Below are 25,577 nucleotides of genomic sequence, written 5' to 3' on the forward strand. Positions count from 1 at the left end.
GGGTGTCTCTGGGCCCATGCAGGGGTGGGCACGTCCAGTCACCCGTTCTGGAGCCTTGGCAGCACCCAGCACAGCCACCTTCCCGGCCTGGCGTCCCCGGCGCCCCAGCTGATGGTAATTTATTGGTGTTGTGTGCCCCTGAGAGGATTTCCCTGACATTCCTATTATCTCCCTGATCCTTAAATAAAAAATGAGCAGCGGCCTTCAGAGAGTCACCCAGGAAAGGAAAACAAATGGCCTGCCATGGCCCGTGCCCTGGGAGCGGATCACCACACGGGGACAGGGCAGACACAGGAGCATGACCCCCATCTCAGCCTCAGAAATGGGGCCACTCTGGGAGCACCTCAGGGCACAGCCCTTGACCTTCCCCTGACCTTCACCTGCACTCCCACGCCCAGGGCCCACCCAGCCAGTTCTCCATCCTGCAGGGCTGCCCCACAGGCTGGGAAGGGGAGCCACCCGGCACTCAGAGAACAAGGCGTGTGCCTGCCCTCTGGCCCTGGGATGGGGTGGGCACTCCCCAGGCTGCCCCGGCTCTCACACCATCACACCCGGTGGGTCTGCCCATCCTCCTGGCTGAGTGAGTTGGGGGTACCTGGTAGGTGCAAAACAACCATGGGCCGAGCCACGGGTCGCCCACTGTGTGTTACACGCAGCGCAAAGGACAGCTCATCCCCTGGCTCTGACAGGGGGTTGAGGGTCAAGAATAGCCTGAAAGCGCAGGTAAGGGGGACCCCCAGCCCAGGTGGCTCCAGGGAGCCTGAGGGGCTCAGGGACACGCAAGGAGGCCCTGAGGACTAGAGGGGGAGGGTCTGGGCCAGGAACCCAGGTTTGGAGGCACAGAGACGGGACTTTTCCTGAGGGGCTGGCCCAGTGATCCCGAGTTCCATCTGCTCCAAACCTGTTTCTCAGCTTCAGACATGAGCGCGGGGCATCGAATGCCGAGGCCACCGTGAATCCAGGCAGGCGTGCTTCGAGAAGGGCAGGAAGGGGTGGGCCTCCTGTCCCTCTTCCCTGCCCAAGGCCTGCTTAAGAGCCCCTGGCTCCCGGCGGCCACTGGGGGTCACAGCAACTTAGGCAGGAAGCAGCTGCAATGGCAATGGCCAGGCAGGGTAAAGCACTACCTGGCAGTGGGCTGGGGGGGGAGGGGGCAGGAGGGGGGCGGCAGGGCATGGCCTGGTGCTCCCCGCCCTGTGCAGGAGCCAAACCTTCCACCTGTGGCCAGCAATCCTGCCTGCCCAGGACCCCATCCTGGAGCTACCCCCATGCAGGACCCCCATGATTTTCGGGGTGCTTTGCATACATTAGCGTATCTGTCCCCATTCTGGGAAATGCCACCACGATGGACCCCCAGCACCCTCTCCCTCTGAGAGCCCCAACTCCCTGTCCCTTGGGGCCTTCTCCAGCTTAGGGCACCAGGAGGGGGATAGGAAGGGAGGTCACAGGAAAGTGGGTCTTCAGGGCTGGGCCTGAGCCTCCCACTCGGGGACACAGCCTGGTAAGGGTGTGGGTGTGTCAGGCAGCGCGGAGTTCGCAGGCCAGGAAGGGAGGAATCCCAGGGTCACAGGCAGAGGGAGGCTGCAAGGGGTGGGGCCGAGGCTCCTGTGTCACCCAGGAGCCCCAGGCATCTCCTCAAACCCGCTAGAGATTGCCCCTGCTTCTTGGCCTCTCAGCTTGGCCTATGCCCCCGGGGAGACAGGAGGCACCCCCTTCTCCCCACCCGCCCGTCCCCCCCCCCGTCCCCCACCCCCCCACCCCCCCACCCCCGCCACCAAACCCCGTTCCCAGGCTGCCTGTGGTACTGATGCTGTTACTATAGGGTCTGTGAGGACCAGTGTCCATGAGGACTCTCTCCCCATGCGCCTTTCCAGGCTCTACTGGCATCTGAAGGCGCCCAGGGGCACTGAGTACAGGCAGCAGCCCCCACCTCACCTTCTCCCCCACACCAGCCACCCAGGGCTTTGGGACACCCCCTCTCCATGGCGGCCTCACCTCAGATGTCAGCCAAGAGGCCTTCCTTGGCCCCCACCCCCAGTTCTCCCGAAGGAGCACAGCCTGAGACCCGTGCGATTCTAGAGAGGAGTGGCAGGGCCCAGGCCACCGGTGGGGGGGGGGGCGAGGGGGGGAGGCTCCTTCCTCTCTGGGTGGCTGAGCAGACCCCCGGCCGGCAGTTCCGAGGGCAGCTGGTGCCTGAACTTGGCTCCAGGCCCATGCTTCCCGGCTCACCCCCACACACACACCCCTCCCCTGCCAGAGCCTGCCGTTGAGGGCTGCAGAGGCCACCCTGCCCTGGAGACACGGCAGGGACCCCTGGGGCCGGGCCCACGTGTGTCAGCCAGTCACGGCCAGTGGACTGTGCACTCACCTCCTCTGTTGGTGAGCAGCCCACACCGGGCGTCCCTGCAGTATATCCACCCGCCCGGCAAAGAGGACAGGGGAGAGGCACCTTCAGACGAGGGATTTCAACAAACTTCAGAAGGGAAGTGGAGGCTGACTTCGCAGGGCAGCCTGGGTGTGGATGAGGCAGGGCAGGAACCTGGGGCTGGTTAGGGGGCAGCTTGGAGTGACTACCCAGCACCTCGAAGGGGTAGCAGGTGACACACGACTGCTCAGACAAACTCGCCAAGCCTCCCCGCTCCACGCGCAGATCTAGCTGCAGCAAGCAGACATCTGCCCACAGTCAGGGGCCTGCCTTGCAGGGGGCTGGGTGAGGCGCCAGCCTGCTCTTCCCTTCCTCCCTGCACAGGGGTGGGCCAGCCAGGCATCTGAGGACAGTGTCTACTAGGAAGTCCCAAGAACAAATAGAGAAAATGAACCACAGAGAGAATAGAAAGAATGAAGGAAACAAAACCCACTTCCTTCCTAAAATAGAACAAGACGCTCCGCAAAACGCAAAAAAAAAGGACGGGGGCTCTCAGAGAACAATCGAGATGCATCGTCAACTTAAACCCAGATTGCTGGGATTTAAAAGACCAGCAGCCAAGCCCGCTGCTCGCGCAGCGCCGAGGACCACGGGCCCGCCTCGAACTCCTGTGGGAAAACACCCAACAAATACGAGGGCAGAGTAAGATGCTCTCAGACCCAAGAGGGGCCTCATGATCTATCCCCATGCGGCAGACCATGCCCAACCATCGCGGCTAAGACAAGCGGTTCAGCCCAGGGCTCGGCGAGTTGGCCGCCCTCGGGGCCATTCTTCGAGGGCCCCCTGGGCCCCGGTTGAGATGACGGAGCCTCTGTCCCCGTGACGATGATGCTATAGCAAGGCCTCCGCACCCCAGAGGGTCCCCAGAGCAGCAAGAGGTCAGGCCCAACTGCCAATATGTTAAAAACTTATTGGCTCCTGGCCGTTGTGGCTCAGGGGTTGAGTGTCGGACCTAGAACCAGGAGGTCACGGTTCGATTCCCGGTCAGGGCACAGGCCCAGGTTTCGGGCTCGATCCCCAGTGTGGGGCGTGCAGGAGGCAGCCAATCAATGATTCTCTCTCATCATTGATGTTTCTCTCTCTCTCTCTCTCTCTCTCTCTCTCCCCCCCCCCCCTCCGTTCCTCTCTGAAATCAATAAAAAATATATATTAAAAAAAAAGAACCCATTGGCCCAGTGGTTCCCAGGCCGGTCCAGAGTCCAGGGTGAAGAGAGAACCCTGTCTCTCTCTCTCTTTTTTTTTTTTTTTTTAAATATGTGTTTATTGATTTCAGAGAGGAAAGAGGGAGAGAGAGATAGAAACATCAATGATGAGAGAGAATCATTGATCGGCTGCCTCCTGCACGCCCCCTACTGGGGATCGAGCCCACAACCTGGGCATGTGCCCTTGACCAGAATCGAACCTGGGACCTTTCAGTTCACAGGCCGACGCTCTATCCACTGAGCCAAACTGGCCAGGGCGAGAACCCTGTCTCTTGGTGTGAGGAGGGCACAGTCAGGTTGCAGAGGGCCAGGCGCACAGGAGAGGAGGCAGCTGTGGCTGTTGCTGCTGCACGGGGACTCGCGTTTCCTCTGATCCACCTTCTGGAGGATGTTATTCGAGGATGCACTTCCCTGAAACAAGGGAGGGCGCGGAGAAAGAGGTCATGGAAACAGGGCCCCGATGGTGGGGGGGGGGGGGAGGTGCGGCCCACCGACGGCGTGATGGAACCTTGGAGAGAAGGATGGAGACCCGACCAGGGGCCCATCGGGCTCCACCACTGGACACATGCTCCGCCGTGGGTACCAGACCCCCGAAGCGGTGAAGAGCTAGCTCCAATCCCATCCTATCACTGAACAGGGGTGTGGCCCCGGGCAAGCCACTAAATGTCCTCATGCCTCAGTTTCCCCACCTGTAGGAGAGGAGAACAGTGGTCCTGACGGGATCGTTAAAGTGAACGTTCAATAAATTATTTTATTTAAAAATAAGTAAAACCTGAAAATAAAATAAAACTTGGCGATGTGTTAGGTAAAAAATGCCAGGCTATGGGATGACCTATTCTGCGTGGGGAGGGAGGACAGGTCACGGTGCCGCCCGTCGGGGACATGCAGCCGCCCCAGGAAGGATCTCGCCGACCAGACCAGCCTCGTCGGGGCTGGGGCAGCAGGGAGGACTGAGGTGTGCGGGAGGGTCCCACCAGACACCTTGTTTGTTGTTTGATTTTGTTTTAACCGTGTGTCCTCATTATGTTCTACGTTTTAAGAAAATAGTCAAGGTGAGTGGGTGGGGTGGGTGGGGTGGGGAGGGTGAGTGGGGTGAAGATGCAGAAGGGGTGACTAGGGGAGGACACTTCAGGGACAGGGGTGCGTGGTGGGAGGGGCCTTGCCAGCCAGGCTCTGGCCACCACCCCGCCCATTATGACCTCCCTAGTTGTGTCTAGGCCTTTGTGACAAACGCCTTGAGGCGGACCTGTGAGCTGTGATGCCTGGAGGGCCTCAGTCAGAGGGTGGTAGGTCTGGCCAGGCCAGAGCCTGGACCTAGGGTCAGGAAGGGGTCATAGGGAAGTATGGAGGGACCGAAAACCCTGGGACCCTATGGCCACTCCCACCCCCAATGCTCCCAACCCTCAACTTCAAGCAGCCATGGAGGATGCCTCGAGCCACCCTGCCAGGGGTTTGTGAGGTGGCCCTGCCTGGTGCCTCTCAGCTCCACTCACTCAGTGGAGTCTTCCGGAACTTTCCCAGCCCCGGGGCCAGGGGGCGGGGGGGCCAGCGTAGGCAGTGAAGGACCTGGGGGCTTTATCGCAAGTGAAGAGGGAGAGATGCAGAGGCAGAGACCACGAGACCCAGCAGGGGCGAGGCCAGGACAGATGGAGGCAGGGCTGGCATGGGGCTGGTCCCTGCACTCAGGAAGGGAGCAGGGGTCATCCAGGCAGGAGGGAGCCCCCAGCTCAGGGCCCAGATCCTTCCCGTGCCAGCACCTGTCACCGGGGGCAGGGACCCCAGCCTCACCCAGGCCAGCCTCCTCCCAGCTCCAGAGCGGGCCCCTGGGGCCTGCCGAACAGTCCTTCCTACAGTTGGAGCAGGAGAACCAGAAGCTGGTGAGTGAGGCACCAGCCAGGGCCGCGGGGCTGGCCCCAGGCTTGGCACCTGTCCGTGCAATGAGCTCACAGCTGTTGCTGGACCTCCTCAGCCCCAGGCCTGGGCTGCCTCTGTCTCCTGCCCAAGAAATAGCTGTGATGGGCAGCCCCATCCATCTCTCTGCCTCCCACTCCCAGAAAAGACAGAACCAGGACCTTCGAGAGCAGCTGGGGGCCCTCCTGGGACCGGGGCAGCAATTCCTGCCACTGTGCCCGGAGCACTCGAGTTGCACAGCCCTGACCTGGGTAAGTAATGGCGGCAGCAAGGGTCCAGCAGGACTTCGGCTACTGTCAGGATGGACCCTGCGACGCCACGCACCACACCCTCCACTCCTGATCCCAAGTAGTCCATGACCACATGACCACAGAGGCTGCCCACAACCTTGAGGCTGACCCAGGGCTCTTCCGCAGCCCCGTGAGCAGGCTGGCACCAGGCCCCTGGAGGACAGGGCACCTTTGCAGGTGCTGCGGCGGGAGCTGTGCCGGGGCGAGGAGTCCTTCGTGCAGCAGTCCCAGGTGGGCACCTGGAACGGGCCCTGGGGGATGGGGGAAGGTCCCAGGTGGGTGGAGGAGGGAGAAGCTGACCACCGGTGGCCCCGCCCCCATGCCCATCCTGTGCTCCTCCCCCAGAATGAGCTGCAGCAGATCCGACTGTCCTTTGAGAGGAAGAAGATGGCCATTACCGAGGTGCCCATCTGGCCAGGGTGGGAGGGGTGCTGGGAGACCCACGTGGTAGGGCACATCCTTGGGGCCTGACCTAGCCTTCGCCCCACCAGGTGTGGGATGGTGTGGCCGAGGTACACATGGCCCTGAACAACCAGGCCACCGGGCTCCAGGTAGGTCCCCGAAGAGCAATACCTAGAAGGTGGGAGAGGCAGGAAATGAGTGGGGGAGGGAGGGGGGAGGCAGGGCGATCGGTCAGGGGTACAGGACTCTTGAGCCCCTCTGTCCCCTAGAACCTCAAGAAGGATATCCGGGGTGTGCTAGACCAGATGGAAGACATTCAGCTGGAGATTCTGGGGTGATGTGTGTGGTCGGGGGCTGGGGGGGAGGGGAGGGTGGCTCACTGAGCTGGGATGGTGCAGGTGTCCTGTTCAGGATGGGACGAACCAATCCCTAACCCCTCCCCATTTCCGTGGCACCAGACCAGGGGTGGTGCCAGGCTGGTGTAGGGAGTGCCCATGGCCCTGACTGTACGCCTCCCCCAGGGATCGCGCCCAGTGCCGCACCCAGGCAAGAAAGGACCTGTGCATATCAGTAAGCCCCCGCCCCTCTCCCGATTTCCCCCCCTGACGGCCCTAACTGGGGAGGGGAGAGGTGGGCTGCAGTGGAAGAGGCCCCAGGGTGGGAGCCCCACCAGGAGCTACGTGGTCAGATTCACCGGGTAGACATGGTTGCAGGTGCCCGTCCTGGGCCTGGGGAGTAGAAACACACAGCACCCAGACCCCACAGGGAAGGGCAGGCTCTGACTGGCTGCTCCCCCCACAGAAGGCGCTGCCACAGCTGGGATGCTCCGAGGGCTTCAAAGGCCAGCTCTGGTAGGTGGTGCATGAGTGTGTGGGCAGAGTCCAGTCCCCCGGGGCTGCCTTACGGGTGCCCCTGCCCCCTGACCACCGCCGCCCGCAGGCTGCTGGCCCTGAGGCTGCTGCTGGGCGCCCTGCTGGCCTGCACCGCCGCCTACGTGTACGTGGTGGACCCCACACCCTTCGAGGGGCTGGTGCCGCCCCTGCTGAGCCGCGCTGCAGTCTGGAAGCTCCGGGCCCTACTGGGCCCATTCCTGCGCCTCGAGGTGGACGACTTCCTGCCCTTCTAGCTGGAGGCCCAGAGGCCCCAGTGAGGAGGAGGCCAGGCGGCCAGCGCGGCCCCAGGTGCCCAGCAGCCGAGCCAGCCCCTGCCCACAGCACTGCCGTGCACACCGTCCTGCCAAGAGCCTCGGAGAAGGGTGGCGGCGGGGTCTGTCCGGAGGGCTGGACCTGCGGCTGGACATACAGTGGTGACACACACAGCGTCTGAGCTTGTCTCCATGGAGATGGGGGGAACCTGACTGCATCCTGAAGCTAATCTTAAAGTGGGGGTCCCTCAGGGTGGCACCCCCCCTCGGCCTTCATGCCCTACCTGCCTGCTGGATGGCAGCCCCTCCACAGCAAGCCCCCAGGTTGCCCCTGGCACCAAGAGGGCCCTGAGCAGAGGGTATGACCAGGAGGGTCTCCACTGAGTGAGGACTGGGCATCCCCAGGCCTCCACCCTCATCAGGGGTCGGGTTCTCAGCCTGAACCTCAGACCTCGCACATGACTCCAGTCCCTGTCCAGTAGACTACCCCACACCCCGCTCCCCACACCCACCCGGCCACCACCGCCCACCCCACTCCTGCGCCCTCCTCAACCCAGGGTCCCTGTCCAGTCCAGCCTCCTGGCACTGCCCAAGGCTCAGAGGTCAGGGAACCACGTTGGTGGAGAGAGCTATGGAGGTGAACACCAAACATTTTATTTAGGGCATTGAATTGGGGCAGGGAATACCTTCTAGAATAGGAGCTCTGTGGCTTGCTCACCCCAAGTGGGAGAGGCAGGGCTGTTGCCGAAGCAGGGAAAGGTGCTGAGCGCCCAAGTGTCCACCTCAGAGCGGAGGAGTGGAGACTGCGGGCAGGGCCTGGGCAGAGCGGGCTCACTGGGCCGGGCGGCTGGTCTCCTCCTGCCCAGGCAGGGCCTGGACAGCTCAGCAGGCTGGTGGCTCCAGGACATTAAGGCATCTGCACTGGGTTCGGGGAGGGGGAGTGCAGTGACCAGGGCAATCTGAGACCCCCACCCCAGCCTGACACAGAGGTCTGGGCTTCCTGGGGAGGAAGTGACGTCTAAAGCGCTTGGTCAGCAGGGAGGTCAGGTGATGGCGTGACACCCTAGGAAGGCCATGCAGGTCCCAGCAGCTCCAGGACCCCCACCTGGGGTGTTGGACCCCCTGCAGCAGATAGGAACTTCCAGAGGTGGGCGGGCACCTGGTCACGGACCCCGGTGGGTAGGGAGTCGGTCAAGGTTTGGCCCTTCAGCCCACACCCCCAGGGTCCGTGGCAGCCTGGCCTCCCTACTCTCCCATAGGTGCCTACTTGGTGTCCCGTGCAGGCCCCGAGAGGCGGGGGAAAAGGCTGGAGGCAGCCATGTGCAGGCGGCACACAGCTCCTCGGGGAAGCACCCCAGCAGCTGGGCTCCAGGGGACCTGCAGCAGTGGGCGGTCCTCAGGGGGGCCGAGGCGGCACAGGTGCAGGCCGGGGGGCACCCTGGGCAGGCCACGACGCCCCCATCCATGGCTATAAGTGCCGATTCGCCCCCTGCGGGCCGCAGCGTCCCATGAGAGAGAAGCAGAAAGGTGGAGGTCAGCATGAGGCTGACCAGTGCAGGGGTCCAAGGTCTGGGGTACCCCCCACAGGGGGCCAACCCCCGCCTCCCCCCCTCTGCCTAGCTGTGAGTCCTGAAAAGCTGTGTGTTCCCGATGCCTCCCCCCAACACATTGAGCAGGCAGAGGTAAAGGGCCAGTAAATGCAGCTGCAGGTCATGGCAACAGCCACCGCAGGGCCCCCAGGCAGCAGGCGGCCCCGGGTACACCCCCTCCTCCATCTCCTGCGAGCCCTTGGGTTCCTGGGGGGGCCCCGGGGGCAGCTGCAGCCCCAGTCTTTCTCCAAAAGCCCTGTCGCTGCCAGGAATGACGCAGACCCAGGGGAGCCGCACGCTCGTCAGCCAAAGACCTGTGGGCCAGCCCCCACCTCCCAGGCTTCCAACTCCGCTTAAGTCAGCAGAAATGCCCACACGGAACATCCGATCCCACACTGCCGGCCTCCACCTCTCCTGGAGCCTGGATGGCTCTCCCCCGCACCCGCACCCCCACCCCCACCCCAGAGCCCCTGAGTATCAGCAACAGCCCTGGCCTTGCTCAAGGAAAGGATCGAAATGACTCTTTTTCTTTTTTTAATAAAATTATAGATATATAGATGTAGATATAAAAACATAAAACAGACACAACGCAAGCAAACGCTGCTGTGTGCTTACTCTCGGGTCCCTGGTGCCAGGCAGAGCTCTGACCCCCTCCCCATGTGCTTCCCATGCAGACGCCGGGGCTCTGGCGCCCCGACTCTGCATGCCTTGGGGTAGGGAATCTCGTTTGGCAGGGCAGGGACTCCTGGTCTCAGAGGCCCCTGTCGCAGCATCCAGCCTGTGCCTGCTCCCACCTGCCCCCGGTGCCACCACAAGAGCATAAAGCAGAGGTTAAGGCTTCAATGACAGCGAGTTTCCCGGCAGTGGGGCCGCGGGGCCCCGAGCTTTAACACATGGGGCGTGGCATGGCAGCTCAGCGCATAGACACGGGGACACGCCCACCAGCTGGGCAAGACGGGACACATGGAGCCAGGACCCCACCCACGGCTGGCAGTCTGTCCGTCTGTCCATCCACCTGTCAAAACCCAGAGTAGCCCTGGAGCCGGGTGGCCGTGGGCCAGGGCTGGCCTTCCCCACAGAAGCAGCGGCCTCACCACACTAGAAGTTTCCAGCGGGTCCCTGAAAGGCGGCCGGTTAGGGTCAGCCCGGCGGTGGGCCCTCAGTCCAAAGGATGGCCAGGGACCCAGGCCCCTCTGTCCGTTTCCGAGCCACAGTGACCCTTCTATAAAGGGACTGGGTGGGGGCTGGCCTGGTGACAATCAGGGGGACATGGGTGCAGTCCACGCAGATGCAGTCCGTGACCCTCGAGGCCCAGCCTATGGGAGCAAGGGCACCAACACAGATCCTGGAGCTGGTGGCCCCTGGCCTGGCCGCACCCTGGTGAGCAGATAAGTGGATGGACAGGTGGAAACCGAGGGACAGACGCGTGGAGGCGTGGTTCTCCCTCCTGCTGATGCGTCCACACCTGCTGGGCCTCCTCCTCTGTCAGGCAGAGAAGTCGGGGGGTGGGGGGCAGCTGCTGGGGGGTCCTGGTCCCCGTGGTGCCACAGCGGACGGGTGGCTGTCACTCCTCACACGGAGATCTCGTACGTGGTCCCACCCACGCCAGACACCTTCTTAACGAGTGTGTGCCGGGCGGGGCTGGTGGAGGGCCCTGGGGGGCCGGCGGCAGGTCCCAGGCGGGCCAGGCCTGGGGACTGCCCGTTAAGCTTACTTGGGGGGTTCTTCAGCTGAGGGTGGTCCCTGCATCAAAGCAAACACATACATGCAGACACACGGTGAACAAGGGACCGACCATGGCAGGACAGAGGCCAGTGAGGCAACAGGACAGATGATGCAGACGAAGCCCTGGCTAGCCACGCCTCTGAGCTCAGAAGGTGCCACCCACAAGACAGGTGGCCACACCGAGCCTATAGGGGGAGGGCTGTGCTGTCACAGGACCGACAGGTGTCAGAATAGCTGTCACACCCCGAGGACCCTTAGTCCCCCTACTGGCAAGACCATACGCATGGGGCGGCCAGGTGGACACCATCAGCCAAGCCCCTGGTTCTGCCCGGTCCTGGTGCTCTGAGCTGGGAAGCCCAGTGATGCCTGTGCGGCCCTTCCCTGTTGCCTCCTGGGAAAACGAGGGGCTTCCCTCCTGCCCCAAAGGCTGCCCAGCAATGACCTCGCTGTCCACTCATGAGGGCAGGAGGCCCTCCCTCCGTTAGCTGCCATCCCTGCCTCTGCAGCTGCCACCTGCTGGACCTGTTACACCCACAAGACTCCCTGCCCTGGCCTGTGCTCAAGGCGGTGGGTGATGCCCCGAAGATGCTGCTATGTCCCCTGGGGGTCTGGGCCCGCCTGCATTTCTGAGCAGGAAGCTGCATGCCCACCCTCCTGAGCAGGGACAGCAGCACCATCTCCTGAGGAAGAAGGCCTGGGGGACCCCAGGCACGGGTCTGTGCTAACTTGGCAGGAATGTGGAGCTTTAGGCTAAGATGCAAATCGTGCCACACCCTGGGACATGCCAGGGTGTCCTTGGAGGGGCACAACCCCCCAGGCAGGGAAGGTCCACCCCACCGGTGGCCTCAGGCCTTCTGGACAACCCGCACTTGCTCAGCCAAGAGATCCCACAGCCAGCCAGACACTGCCCCCTGCCAGGAAGCCTGCAGAGTCCCCAGCACCCACCTCTGCACAGCCAGCGAGGGTGGTGGTTCCGGGAGGTCCGAGTGCATGAAGGCAACGGCTTTGGGGCCCATGTAGGAAGGCGAGCGGGGAGTGCTGGGCGGGGAGGCGGGGCCCTGGCGCAGGGGAGACCTGTGGGAGCCGCTCCCTGGCCGGGGCCCCGGGGCGTTGTTGTTGACCAGGTCTGCCTGCAGGGAGGAGGAGGAGGTCCTCGGTGCCCGGCTCACTGTGCTCGACAATGAGGACATGGATGTCTGCAGGGCGGGGTTGCGGGCGCCTCCGAAGCCCGGTCCGGCCACCAGGTCGTCTCTGGAGCCGTAGCGCAGCACAGGGCCTCGGGGGCCCTCGGACAGCACGCTGGCCTGCTGCAGGCTGTAGGAGCTGGGCGCATCGTAGACGCCCGAGTCGCCAAAGAGCGAGTCGGCCTGAGAGCGCAGCAGCCGCTCCCGCTCCTCCCGATCCTTGCGCTCCTGGATGGAGGCCATGATGGTCCTGGACAGGTTGTCGTAGCGCACAGGCGAGGGCTCCCTGGGCCGGGGGCCCAACACGGGGCTGAAGCTGCGGGGCGGGGGCCGCGGTGGGTCACCCGCAGCCCCAGGGTGCAGGTAGGGCGAGCGGTAGCTGGCCACGCCGGCTGAGGGGTGGGCGGGGCACGCGTGGCCACCGGGCGAGGCGGGGTTGAGCAGGCTGTCGTAGGACAGGCTGCCGTTACGGTTGGGCAGCGCGTGGGGGGCGAAGATGCTGCGATGGGGTGTCGGGGGTCCACCCTCAGAGCGCAGGGGCTGGAGGGCCACGTGGTCCCCGCCCCGCCGGCCTGCCGCCTTGAGGCTCAGGGATCGCAAGGCCCCTGAGAAGGTGTCGGCAGCGCTGAGCGGAGGGGAAGGCGAGTAGGTGGTGTGCAGACCACCAGGGGGGTAGTCAGGGAGGTCCAGGCTGGGCTCAGACGTGAAGTCCAGGCTGTGGAGGCTGTCCTCCCCCAGAGTCAGCGAGTCAGGGCCTGAGACCTGCAGGGAGAGAGGGTGCACGCCTGCCACTGCCCACCCGCCACGCCCCACCTGGTCACCGGATGCTCTGTGCCCACGTGGAGGCTGCAAACTTAGTCTAGGTGGTGGCAGGTACAACCGACAAGCCGTCCCAGAAGCTCTCCAACCCCTGGCCGCACCACCTGCTCCTTGTCCACCAGAGAAGGAAGTGGGGGGCGGGGTGAAGCAGAGCAGCAGCCCCAGGTGGTACCCCCCGGGGAAGGGTGCGCACACTGTTCCAGCTCGTACTCCCGGGGTGGGGGTGGGGGTGGGGTGTGCAGGGACAGCCTCGGCAGCTGGACCCTGAGGAGATGTCATAACCACACAGGGACCAGGGCCCTCTCTTGGGCGCCCCACCTCTGAGTGTCGGGCCACAACAGGGCCACAACTGGCCACCACACACACCCAGGGCAGTGTGCTTGCAGCCCGCCAGCTCCGGGACAGCCACAGCAACAGGGTCTTTGTGATTCGAGGCTCAGGCTGGAGACAAGAACCTGCAAAACCTCAACACAGAGCCCAGCTAGCATGTCTCAGTGGTGGCGCGCTGACCTATGAACCTATGAACCAGAAGGTCGAGGTTCAGTTCGAGGTCAGGGCACATGCCTGGGTTGCGGGCTCAAACCCCAGTAGGGGGTGTGCAGAAGGCAGCCAATCAGTGATTCCCTCTCATCATTGATGAGCTCTCTCTCCCTTTCCTTCCCTCTCTGAAATCAATAAAATATATATAAATTAAAAAAAAACAACAGAAGAGGCATGGGTGCGGACAAATGTGACCTCAGGGGCCAGCCTCAGGGGGACAACCCCCGGCCCTCTGGAAGAGCCAGGACTATCGCAAGGAGGTGCCCTGGATGAGGGCACCCAAAGCCCACCCCTATCCCCAGGCAGGGACACTGCACACGGCCAGAGAGGCTCGGGGTCACTGCTGAGACCAGTGGGCCCCGAGAAGAGGGGCGTCCTGGGGGGTGGGGGCTGGTCGAGGTGTGCTGGTCCAGCCACAGGGCTGCCTCTCAATGGCTGTGAAGGAGGGCGGCCAGCCTGGGAACGCTTGGGGAATTCCTGGGAATTCCTGGCAGTCCAGGGCCGCCGATGGCTCCACAGTGAGCACAGAATGCTTATACTTGGGCAAATAATGTGCTTTCTCAAACAATCTCAGATTCTTCTGAAGCCTTCCCGTGGGCCTGACGGAGTGACTAATGGTGCAATTCCTGGCATCCTGGCACATACTGCTCCTGGGGGCAGCCGCCTACTGGGCCAGCAGGCAGTGCCGGCCAAGGGAGTAGGGCCAGGACCGCCTGCGCCAGCCCCTCCCAGGACACCCTGCTCCGCTCCCGTCCACTGGCCCTAGCTGGGATCTCTGCAAAGTGGGATCCTGCTGACACCCTCCATGACCCCGGCAGGGCCTCCCACGGGTGAGGCCTCTGGGGGTGGGGTCGCCCGGGCAGGGCATCAGGGGTAGGGCCGGGTTTCCTCACCTGCTCGCTTGGGCCACAGAAAGGCGCTTTGGGACCTGTGGGAAAGGCAGGCCGGAACTTGTACATGGCGGGTGTCGGGGGGCTGGTCCTCTGGGCCGACAGGGCGCTCTCTGGGGGAAATGGACCACAGTCAGGCCAGGGTCAATCATGCCCCTCCCCTCGTTTGGCTAGCCCCTCCTCACCAGCACTGCCTGGGCGTGGGGTCTGCCGGTCACCGCCAAATGAGCCAGCCTCCGACTTGGGGGGCAGTGGCGGCCCCAGGTCCAGTGGCTTCTCATCCAGCCGATCCAGGCTGCCCTTGGACTGGGAGGGGGCAGGGTCAGCGGTGGGTAGAGCGTGGGCCAGGGCTTAACCGGGGATGCTTCCCTGGGGCCCTGGGACATCGATCCTGCCCCAGGACCTGCCCAATTCCTCCGCCCTCCATTCTTCCAGGCCCCTCCAACCTAGCTGCTTCGCGCCTTCAAGGGTCTGACTTTCCCCCATCTCCTACCCACCCAAGGGCCCCCACCTTGCTTCGGCCCAGGCCAGCCTTCAGCCCGTTGTCACTAAGCTTGACCTTGAGCGGAGGAGCTCGATCCAGGAGTTCGGGCCGAAGGAAGGGCGGCTTCAGGCGAGCAGCCAGCGGCAGCCGGGGCGGCTCCACCACATACCTGCACCGGGGAAGAGGGGGCAGTGGCGAGGCCGACCCAGTCTGAACGTATCCCGAGGGCAGGGCCAGCCCCACCTGCCAAGGGCAGAAGTAGACCAGGCTTAGGGTCTGCAGCTGCCCGCCCTGAGCCCAGGCAGATGCCCCCTCAACACCCCACCCAGGCCTCACCGGGGAGCCAGGGGGCTGCACAGCACGTGCTCCACGTTCCCATAGCAGCCTCGGGTGAAAGGATTCACGCCCCCACGAAACTTCCCCGTCACCTGCGGACAAGGGGCCCTTCAGCCAGCGTGGCTACCCGGGGCCCAGCCCACCGTGGGCAGAGGGACAGCTGGGGTTCCTCCTGGGTTGGTCAGGGTCAGGCCAGTGGTAGCCCCACCCAGGCCACCCCAGCTTGTCCCTGCAGGGAGCTGTGGAACTTCCGGGCCCCGAGTCACTGGTGGCTGCAGTGGCAGAGCTCCACCCCCCTACCCCACCTGGGTGCACTGGACCAGAGCCTCCCCCACCTACACGGGCCACCTGAGTGAGTGCCCCTGCAGCCTTGCCCTGACCCCCCAGGGTCCCAGTGCAGGCTTGACCCTCTCAGCATCGGGGACCCCCATCCCTGTCACAGCATGGCCCCATCCAGGGTCTGCACCTGCTCATTGGTAGTGCGCCCCCGAGTGACCAGCACCACGTGGAAGCCGGTGAGGCCGATGACAGGGATGAAGAAGAGGCCGGCCACACACATGACAGCCATGCTGGCCCGTTAAGGCCAACGGCCAAGGATGAAGACACAGAGCAGGTGCCTGTGGACAAACTTCCCACCCATCCAGAAAGGGCAGCCCACCCCCTGGGGGTTCCCAGGCAGCTGACCCACCCCGAGTCTGTTTCCCCTGAGAATGTGCCCCCAGCCCACACTGCCTCTGTGGTCGGGCCAAGGATACGTGATGGTGGTGTGGGCAGCTCCCAGCCCCTCGGCGTGGTTCAGCACGTAGACCAGGCCGAAGGCAACGACGCCCACCATGTGGGCGCTGAGGGACAGCAGGAACAGGAAGAAGTAGCGGTAGTTGCGGCGCCCGATGCAGTTGTTGACCCAGGGGCAGTGGTGGTCAAAGTCCTGGACAGGAGCAGCACGTCAGGGTGAACGGTGGGTGGGCGGGGGCACGGGGGATGAGGGACATGGCAGGAGGGGAATGGATGGGATGGCGGGGCGGTCACCTCTACGCAGTTGTCGCAGACGCTGCAGTGGGAGCAGCGCGGTGGGCGGTAGAAGTGGCAGGTGGCACACCACTTCATACGGACCTGGATGCCCCGCACATCCACGTTCTTGTAGAGCGGGGCTCGGAAGTCATCCTCCTTATCCTCGTCCTCATCCGCTGTGGGTCAGAGCCAAGGGTGGTGGCAGGAAAGTGACTTCCCTGGCAGGAGAGCCCCTCCCCGATCTCTGCCAGCCCACCCCACCCGTCAGGAACTCCCTACCAAAGGCTCTCCCCGTGTCAGCCACTCACACTCTAGTGAGAGAGAGCGGATGACCTGCCCCAACACAAGGTCCTACCTCGGGGGAAGACGCCAGGGTCCATGAAGGTGGCCATGCTGAAGTTGGCCAGGACGAAGAGGAAGATGATGCCATTGTAGACGGGAACGGCTGGGGACACAGCACGTGTCAACCATGGGCACCTGTGTGGCACAGCAGGGCAGGGCTGGGTCTGGGAGTGTGGCGGGTGAGGAGGGGACTTGGGGGCAGAGAAATTAGGTACGTGCACGTGCAGGCCTTCAAGGCCACGGTCGATGCTCAGCATGGCAGCCAGGAAGGCCATGCTGCTGTGGGTCCTGGCAGACCCCTGCCCACCTGCCTGCTGCTCCTTTGCTCAACCACTGGGCACTGCACGCTGTCCATGGTGCACGGACTCTGTGTGCCAGCTCTAACCCCAGCAAGCCCCCTGGTAGCTGTTGGGAATTTAACTCACAGTTGAGAAAACTGAGGTTCAAAGAGGGCCATAGACCTGGGGTGGCACGACTTAGGAGGGGTGACCAGAGCCCACCCATGTCCTCCCACCGCACCCAGGCTCCCCGGAGGGAAATGAGCCCTTTCTGTCCATGCACCGTGACTGACAGAGGCCAGTGACCCACCAGGTAGCTCAGGCCACCTCTATCCTCACCTAGACCTGTCCCAGCCCAGCGGGGCCCCTGAGCCTGGAGATCCTCGGGTGTGAGGAGCCCCAATTCTCAGCCAGTGAATGCAAAGTGGAGTGATCCCTGCTCTTCCCTGAGGGGCGCAGTCTCAGAGTCTGGGCCACCTGGCAGCGCCTTCTTTTCAGTAGGTCACCTTACACTCCACATGACAATGCAGAACGCTGGGAGACTCTAGGAAAGAATGACGCCCCTACCCCTTCGAAATCTTTCACCACTTGCCCCCTCTTCCAGGAAGCCTTCTCAGACTCCTGCTGCCCTGTAAGGGTCACGCATACCTCCCTGATGGGTACTCTGCCACAGACAGTATCTTCCTCAGCTCTCCTGGGACCTAACCAGAGCCCCCGCCAGTCCCTGGGCACATGGCCTCTGGCCCCTGCCCCAACTCACAGTGGGTCCCTGAGTCCCCTCACTCAGCACCCACAAAGCCCCTCTGGCCTCAGGCTCCCCATCTCCCTCATGGTCCCTGGCTGCTGTGACAAGCAGGGACATTCAGGGGGTTTGCTCTCTTCCCAGTACCGAGGCTCACTGTGAAGTCGGGGGGCGGGGCACCGGGGATCCCCGCCGCAGCCCTGACTATGAGCCCTGCCTGTCACCCAGTGCGTACAGGCCACACTGGCGCACCCACGCCTCATTTGGCCAGAGGCCAGCCCCGCCACCCCGGCAACCACCTCCATAGCAGCAGAACTTCGCTATTTTTAGTGGAAAGCAAGAAGCTATTTAAAGATTCCCTTCCCACAGCAGCACGCTTGGCACCCGGAGCCTGAGCTACCCCTTCCCATTCTCCGGGACCCACCATGGAGGTGGATGCACAGCCTGAGGACGGGGTTCCCTCAGCCGGGAGGGCCTTCCTCTGCCACCCCTTTCCTGGGCGGCCCCGAGTACCCCCCAACAGACACCTTCCACACCTTCCACACTCCCCACCCGGCATGCTGGAGCCTAGCATACAGACAGCGCTCAATGTGACCCATTCAGCAAGACAACGTGGGCGCCTGAGGCATGGTCTGCCCCGCAAGGCAGGGGTGGGGGCATAGGCCCAAATGCCAGTGGGGATGGGCTTTCCACACATGCCCGGCCCCCACGGAGAAGTGGAGCACTGTGCACCCCAAACGGGCGGTTTGAACCAGCTCCCCATGGCACCGTCTGGGAAGGGCTGGCCACGTAATCTGCCAAAATGAAAATGTCCCACTTGTTTAAAAAGTATGAAGAATTTCAAGACAGTGAAAGCATTAAAGCAAATACGGGCCCTCGTGCACCTGAACGGTCCGAGGCCAGTGGAGGCAGCCTGTTCTGGGAAAGGAAGAGGCCGAGGGAACCCAGGATGCACTGGGGCAGGCTGAGGACAGGAGATGTGCAGACACTGAGCACAGCAGGCAGGTGGGCACTGAAGGCAGGACACAGGGGGGAGACTAGAGTGTGAGCCCCGCCCACCACCGTGTCCAGGTTTGGCTGATGAATTCACAAGACCCACCGCCTACCTGCCCTGCACAGTGGACCACACATTCCATCCTCCAGCTGTAGGGGGTGTGGGGTGCTTCTCTTCCCATTTTACGGATAAGGAGCAGGTATCAGAGGGCTTGACACATGCTCAAGGCCTTAGGACAAGTCTGCGTCTGAGCTGGGATTCAAGCCATTACATAGGCTGAACCCCTTGGGCAGCCCCCACCCCTATGCTGACCAGAGCTCCCATTGACCTGGGCAGCCGGTACTCCTTTGTCCTCCTTGAGCCTTGATGAACACCCAGGCCACATGGGCTAGACAGTGGCCCTGATTAGATGCCTAAGACCGGGGTGTAGCTGGGCAGCATTGGGGCCAGGTTTGGAAATCTGCTCTGTGATGGGCCAACGCTTACACTGAGGTGCTGGGTGGCCTCCGTCCACTGTGGGTAGCACCTACCACTGCCTGGGCCGCACGTACCCAGGAGGGTACAGACCTTAGTTGGTGTTGGGTAGGCTGGGGAGGGGTGCAGGTCCTCTGACTGGGACCTGAGCCACTGCCCACTCTGCCTCCCATCTCCATCCTCCCAAACTGATTCAGACCCAAAGATTACGCACTCCCATGCGATCCTGTCCTCCGTCCTCCCACCCCCGTCTCCCCCCAGGTGGCCTTCACCCACCAGGAAATGCCTTAAAGGGAGCTCAGGCTGGGCTCACGCTTAAGGGGTATGGCTCACTGGCCAATGCTGCCAAGGCCTGGAACTCAGCCACCTCGGGAAACATGTGGGCTAAGAGAGGAAAGATGAAAGAGCCCATGCAAACACATACATATGCATGCACACATGTGAACACGCAGGGACAGATGCATGCACATGTGCTCAGAACAGAGACACATAAACATGCTCCATACATGTGTGTACATAAGTGCACGCTGAACAAGCATGCACAGAGACACATGTCCACACACAATTGTACATAAAAGGCATGCATCCGTGAACACACATGAACATGTGTTCAACGTGACGCACAAACATACAGATGTGCGCGCCTGTGCACACACTAGCACACCTGCATGGCTACACATACATGGCCACATAGGCACACCTGCATAAACACAGACGTATGCACTTGTGAACACACGTTTCTCCTCCCACTGACCCCAGCCGCATCCAACCCGGCTGGGCTGCCTCTCGCTGCCCTTCCACCTCTCTGGGCGTCCCTTCGCTCTGTGACCAGGTAAGCACACGGATGTGTGGGGACACACGCTCTGGGCAGGACCCGACAGGCAGCATTGCTCAGCCCACCTTGAGTCTGTCCTAGGCACCAGGAGGGCCCCTCTGCCCACAGGGAAGTAACGCCACTCCCACCCAGCGGATGGTACACTATAGGCTCACCCTGCTGCCTACAGCTAAGCTTGGGGCCAGAGTGAGGCCAGGGCTAGGGGCGAACAAGTCGAAGCTCTGAGCCCTCCTCTCTGACCAGCCCCTGCCTCTCCAGCGCCAGGGCCACACACCACTGCTATGAGCTCCCCCCACATGTCGAGGCCCCAGGTCCTGCCAGGACCAACAGGGAGACACCACCCAAGGGCGTGGGAGGTTATGCAAGGGCAGCATGCTCACCAAAGTTAAATGTGGACTGAAATTTTTAACTCAGACATTTTCATTTAAATTGGGTTCGTCATTAACAGTCTGTGTTCACGCACATGGATACCCAGCACCAGAGGGTCTGTGGCCACTCTGCCCTGATCAGGCCAGAAAGGCCTCTGGCCAGCTGCACCCAACCACCTAATCCCTACAGAGAGGGAAACTGGGGCTCAGAGGGCCAGGGATACCCCAGGCCACATGCAACAAGTCCTGGCAAGGGACTCACACCAACTCCTCCCTCCCCATGCAGCTCTGTCCACCAGGACCCACCATGGTCTGGCCTGGTCCTGGGCTGGCCCTCCCACTGTCCTAGGCCGGGCCTTGCTGCCTGTCTGGGCCTCTGAGCATGGGGAGGGCTCAGGCCCACCCTGGGAACCAGCCCCGACATCCCAGAAGTCAACCCACTGGCCCCAGACATAGGCATGATGGCCCGGCCCAGCCCCAGGCATTGGTATTCTGGCAAGCAGCCCAGCTCTCTCATCTTCACAGGGTCCCCGTCGTTCTGCAAAGTGGCTCTGGGAGGAGTAAGGGGCAGGGGCAAAAGCCTGGACCCTCCCACACACCCTCACACCTGTCCCAGCCAGGCACTGAGCCAGTGTGAAGAGCTTCTGGGGCGCAGGAACCTAGGAAGGCTTCCTGGAAGAGAAGGGCCTCTGGGAACCTGCCCTGTGATGTGCTCCCCATTCTCAGAGGAGGGATACTCCAACCTCCTGGCATATTTTCCAGGCCACAGACTGTCCTAGCAACAGGGTCCGAGCCCCCTCAATGAGCTGGCCTTGGTCCTCCAGGCGTGGTTCCTCACCTCGCATGACACCAGGAGCTGCTGCCTGTGTGGACCTGCCCTAGGGGGGCATCTCATGTTTACTGAGTGCACAGCGGGGCCTGGGGCCCTCAGCATCCAGTGAAGTCCAAGGATCAAAGGCAGAGAAGACAACCCTGCGGGCTTGAGGGTGGGGAGAGGGCACAGGAGAGCTGCTCCCTCCCTGCACGTGTCTGAGTCTGGGGCAGGCCTGGGGCAGAAACAGGGCAGAAGCATGGGTACTGGAGTGATGAAAGGCCAGTCCCGAAAGGGGACCGCCTGGGCCCCTGCTTGCCCAGAACCGGCATATGGTGCCGGCATGAATGGGCCAGGCCTGCCCCACAGAGCCCCCTTCTCAGGGGCCCAGCTACCAGGGCAGGGGCAGGGGCAGGCCAGGGTTCATTCGGTCCAAACAATGTGGCCTCGGGGTCGGGCTACAGGGGAGCCCTGTCCTGGGGATGAGCAAGGCTCCCTTCGCTAGGTGGTCACTCCACCGGGACCCCGACTAGTGCCCCCGGCTCCCCATCCTGCCACAAAGACACACAGCCATACACAGGGCAGGAGGCAGGCACCACCTGTGGTACCCCAAAGGAACCCTGCACCTCCTAGCACGACGTCCCTGAACCCAGACCCCCATCTGTGAGAACAGAGGAAGACCTGGCATGGGGCAGGGTGCAGAGCGGGCAGCAGGTTTGGAGCCTACGGCCTGGGGGTGGGTCAAGTTCACAGGACAGGGAGTAAGAGCCCTCTGAAATCACAACCTCACCACGAGCGCTGGACACCAGGCCAGGTGAGCCTACAGAAAGAGACAATGGCTCTCTGGGGTGAGGTCAATTTCAATTTCTTTTTAAATGGTCTTTTTTTTTTTTCCTGCATTTCACAAGTGCTCAATAGAGAACACGTATTACTTTGAAAGTTGGGAGGAAAAAAATGCTACAATGCACATAGGAAATGAGAAACTGAGAAAATGATGGTCACGCAGAGACCCCCCTCAAACCTTTCACCCCGACCCCAGAGCCAGGACTGCGCTGGGCCCCATCCCTGCAGGAGACCCAGCAGGACTCGTCCCCCCCTCTTCCGGTGTCTGCTGCCCACCTGCCCCTCTCCTCTCTGCCCCACAGTCAGCAGCTTCTGAGTGACACGAATCCGCCTGCTCACCAAAGCCAGAAATAAGCCCGTCCACACAGGCCTTTTTTAAACACGCTCTTGGCAGCCGGTGGCACCTACCCAGCTCCGGAGTCCAGGTAGAGGGCTCTCCCGCCTCCACAGACACCCAATGCAGACCCACCGAACACAAGGCAGCCACGCTCGCTCTGGCTAATGTGAAAGGGGGCCATGCCGGCCCCTGCCCACCCCGCCTCCGATTCACTCTCTCTCGGGGGCTGACCTGCCTCTGAACAGAGGTCCCACTGGCTTCAGGTCCCAGGTTACTTTGGTCCCCAGAGCTGTGTCTAACTAAGTCTGGGACCTGTGGAAGGAGGTGGTCACAGTCCCGCATGGCTGAAGTCTGGGGCCCCCAATCCCTCCTTGTGCCAGAAGGAGACCTGGGGGGCGGGGAGGGGCATGACCACGGGGAGGGAGCTGCATCGCCAGCACCACTCTGATCTGTGAGCCAGCCCGTGTCTAAAGCTGCAAAACCCAGAGCCCAGCCTGCCTTCTGCCTCAAGGGTTCCAAAGCCCGCCATGGCCAGTGTCCCTGGGTGTGGCCTGGCCTGGGCCCTCCAGCCGCGATCACTAGGCTTTCCTATGAAGGTCAAGGAAGGGAGGAGGGTGCTGCCACGCCAGGGTCACTGGGGGCCGTGGGGCAGGCACGTGGCAGATGGGCTAGACCACACCTACTCAGGAACAACGCGGCTCTGGCCCCTGGCCGGACAGCCAGGAGAGGGGGCCGAACACATCCTCAGCTCCTTGCAGGAAGGGCTGGTGGCTCCGGGCAGCCCACGTCCCTCCTGAAGCCTGTGGGGAGGGGAGCGCTGCAGCCACACCCTGGGCAGCCACTGCACACACTCTCCTGCCCAGGCCCAGCGGCTCACACCCAGGGCCTGCCTGGCACACTCATTAGGTGCCCACGGGGCACGGGTGTCCCCGCACACAGGACTCACCTTTTCCTGGTGCCCAGGACAGGCACCTTCACGGCCTCGGCCTCAGCCCAGGGTGCGGGCTCACGCTGCCCAAACCCCTGGTGCCAGCCCTGTCCTGCCCAGCCCTCTGGACCCGGTCCCTGCCCCTGGTCCCTACCCCTCTGGCCGGGCTGTGGCCCCTGCGCCCCCGGCGACGCGGCGGACTCACGTGAACACGAAGAACAGGGTGCTGGAGCCGACCAGCAGCGCGGCGGCGGTGGCCACGGGGATGTACTTGGCGGGTTTGAGGCGCGTCCCGGGGCTGCGGGGCATCCTGGGCGCCGCGCCGCCGCATCCCTCCCCGGGGCCTGACGGGCGGGGCCGGCGGGGTCGTGCCGGGGTCGGCGGGGCGGGTTGGACGCGGCGCAGGACCCGCGGCGGCGGCGGCGGCGGAGGAGGAGGAAATCCCACCCCAGGGGCGGAGCGGCGGCGGCGCACTGATGTCAGCGCGCCCCTTAAGGTGGACCGGGAGGCGGGGGGCGGGGGCGCGGGGCGGGGCCAGAGGCCAGGAGGACGCTCCCGCCCCACCACGCCCTCGTGAGGATGCGGGCTGCAGAGCCCACCCCAGCCTGGGGCTCCCGAGCTCCCGCCCCGGGCCCTGCGCGCGCGGTGGAGCCGGGTCGGCCTCCTGCGCGGCGCTCGGGACGCTCAGAAAGCGGGCCTCTCCTCGCCTCGGGGCCCCGGTCTAGCGAGTGCCCGCGGCTCTCTAAGCCACAGCCGTCGCACCTGCAAAGCCCTGCCCACCAGCTGGACACTGTAGAGGACACCGGGCACCCTGTGTCCAGCCCGCAGGCCCCTCCTGGGCCTCTGCAGACCGCTCGCTCCCTGAACGCCCCCGAGCAGCGGGTGCCTGCGGGCAGGCGATGCCCCCGCTCCAGGCCATTCTCGGGAGCGCCAGGCCCGGCTCCTCGGGGGCTCCCCCACCAGGGGGTCAGCGGTGACACTGCGCGGGCACCTTGGGTGTTTATCCCCGTCCCGCCGCTCAGCCCTCGGGCCGCTTGGCTGGAGCAGCACCGCTCGCGGACAGCCTCAGGGCAGGGGGAGTGGTCCCTCTGCCTCCTGGCCCGAGCTGCAGGCCTGGGGTGTGGGTGGGTAGAGGCCCCGGGCCAGGCGCGTCCCTCGGCCCCCCGAGGCAGGGTGGAGCACCCCTCAGGAAGCACCGGGCACTCTGCCCCTGCGTGGGATCGGCCCGTGGTCAGGCCCACCTCCGGCAGGAAATCCCCCCCGCCCCTGCCCACGCCACTTAAGGTGGACCCGCGGCCTCGCAGAGCCGGCGCGGAGTGGGCGGGACCATCTGGGCAGCGAGTGCAGCGCCTCTGGGAGGTCGGAACCTCCATCAAGCTCCAAGGCCTCCCCAGTGAGCACCAAGTGTCTCTGTCCGCGGCACTGCGAGGCACACTGGCCATCTCCTCCGGCCACGCTGACACAGGCCCGGTGGCTCCTAGAGGCCCCTCCATGCTGGTAGGTGGGCCTTCTTAAGGCTCCGGCCCCAAAGGCTGCAAGCTACTACTAAGGAACCCTGGATGGGGGCCAGACCCCAGCGTTAATGCAGCTTGACAGCAGATCTGGTGATGTGCTTTCTCCCACCACATCCAGTTGTAGCCTTGCCCACTCCGGGAGGCCCAGCCCTTGGGGGACTGGCTCTATGACAGGGTCTGGGGGCGGTGGGGTGGATTCAAGGTGCAAAGGTGGACAAAGGACAGACTCCACCTGGAGCAGACCCCTCCTCAAGCCTAGCGGAGATGCCACAGCCCTACAGGCCTAATGCAAACAGGCCCTCGGGACAGGGGACACCACGCCAGCCAAACCCTGCCCCACCACTTCACCTTTGTTCATGCCCTTCTGCAGCCCTGTACAGGGAATGCTGTCCCCCACCGCCCCCCTTGCCACACACACACACACACACACACACACACACACCAACTTCTGGTAACAGGGCCTGGACATAGGCCCACCCATCAAGAGGCCCCTCCCCCACTGCACCCACAGTAGGGCCCTGCTTTGTGTAGGGGTGCCAGGTCAGCTGAGAGCTGAGTGCCAAATGCTGGTCACAGGAAGAGAGGGCCGTCATGTCTCTGCTGAAGTCCCTGTAGAGGGGGTCCTGGGTGGGGGAGACCCAGTGAGGTCACAGCCCAGAAATACTCTACCCAAGGAGTTAAGATCCCAGGGAAAGGAAAGCGCAGCGTTCCCAACCCCCTTCCCACCCACAGGGTGGGAATGAATGAATGTAGGTCATTCCTATCTCTTCTTCCCCAATATTGTTAGCACCTCAATTCTGGCTTAACATCATCACCTGTGCCACCCACACCGGCTGGGGGCAGCGAGTGAGGGGGGTTAAAGGAACCCCTACCGGCGTCCTGGCTCACACTTGCATGTCTCCCCTTGCAGCGCCTTCTGTAGTGTGAACAGCCGCATCGTTAATGCACCCTGGTCACAGCACCACTCTCCTCCAGCAATTCTGAGGGGCCTTCCCCTCTCCTCGTCCAAGGAGTCAGCCTGGGGTCTTACATGAGGTGAGGTTAGCTTTCATTGGAGCCCAAAACAGTAACATCCATTCTGTGCTGAAAGGCGTGTCAAGCCCCTGGGCCCTTTCACATAATGCATCCAACAGAGACCTCACAAGGAAAGGGCATCTGCCCT

The 25,577-nt window shown here is 63.2% G+C and overlaps 2 protein-coding genes across 3 annotated transcripts; one reads left to right on the top strand and one right to left on the bottom strand.

Moving 5' to 3' along the window:
• Positions 1-4,967: 4,967 nt before the first annotated feature.
• CCDC188 (coiled-coil domain containing 188) lies at positions 4,968-7,353 on the top strand. The gene is made up of 9 exons (XM_036353595.1): positions 4,968-5,501; positions 5,679-5,786; positions 5,952-6,056; positions 6,171-6,227; positions 6,317-6,376; positions 6,497-6,561; positions 6,749-6,797; positions 7,029-7,078; positions 7,167-7,353. The coding sequence occupies exons 1-9, from the start codon at positions 4,968-4,970 to the stop codon at positions 7,351-7,353; spliced, it is 1,215 nt and encodes a 404-aa protein (XP_036209488.1).
• Positions 7,354-8,014: 661 nt separating this feature from the next.
• ZDHHC8 (zinc finger DHHC-type palmitoyltransferase 8) lies at positions 8,015-23,337 on the bottom strand. 2 transcript variants are annotated; one of them, XM_036354104.1, is made up of 11 exons: positions 23,107-23,337; positions 16,305-16,426; positions 15,968-16,125; positions 15,694-15,866; positions 15,405-15,507; positions 14,939-15,030; positions 14,630-14,771; positions 14,304-14,424; positions 14,122-14,231; positions 11,631-12,631; positions 8,015-8,860 (listed from the first exon to the last, which is right to left on the bottom strand). In XM_036354104.1, exons 1-11 carry the CDS (start codon positions 23,208-23,210, stop codon positions 8,635-8,637), a joined length of 2,352 nt encoding a protein of 783 aa, XP_036209997.1. In that variant the 5' UTR covers positions 23,211-23,337; the 3' UTR covers positions 8,015-8,634. The 2 variants fall into 2 exon arrangements, with proteins under 2 accessions (XP_036209997.1, XP_036209998.1); XM_036354105.1 differs by lacking the exon at positions 8,015-8,860 and adding an exon at positions 9,478-10,703 and having other exon boundaries at positions 23,107-23,336.
• Positions 23,338-25,577: the final 2,240 nt, after the last annotated feature.

This window comes from Myotis myotis, unplaced genomic scaffold (genome assembly GCF_014108235.1).
Source record: "Myotis myotis isolate mMyoMyo1 unplaced genomic scaffold, mMyoMyo1.p scaffold_m19_p_20, whole genome shotgun sequence".
In the NCBI taxonomy this organism is placed as follows: domain Eukaryota; kingdom Metazoa; phylum Chordata; class Mammalia; order Chiroptera; family Vespertilionidae; genus Myotis; species Myotis myotis.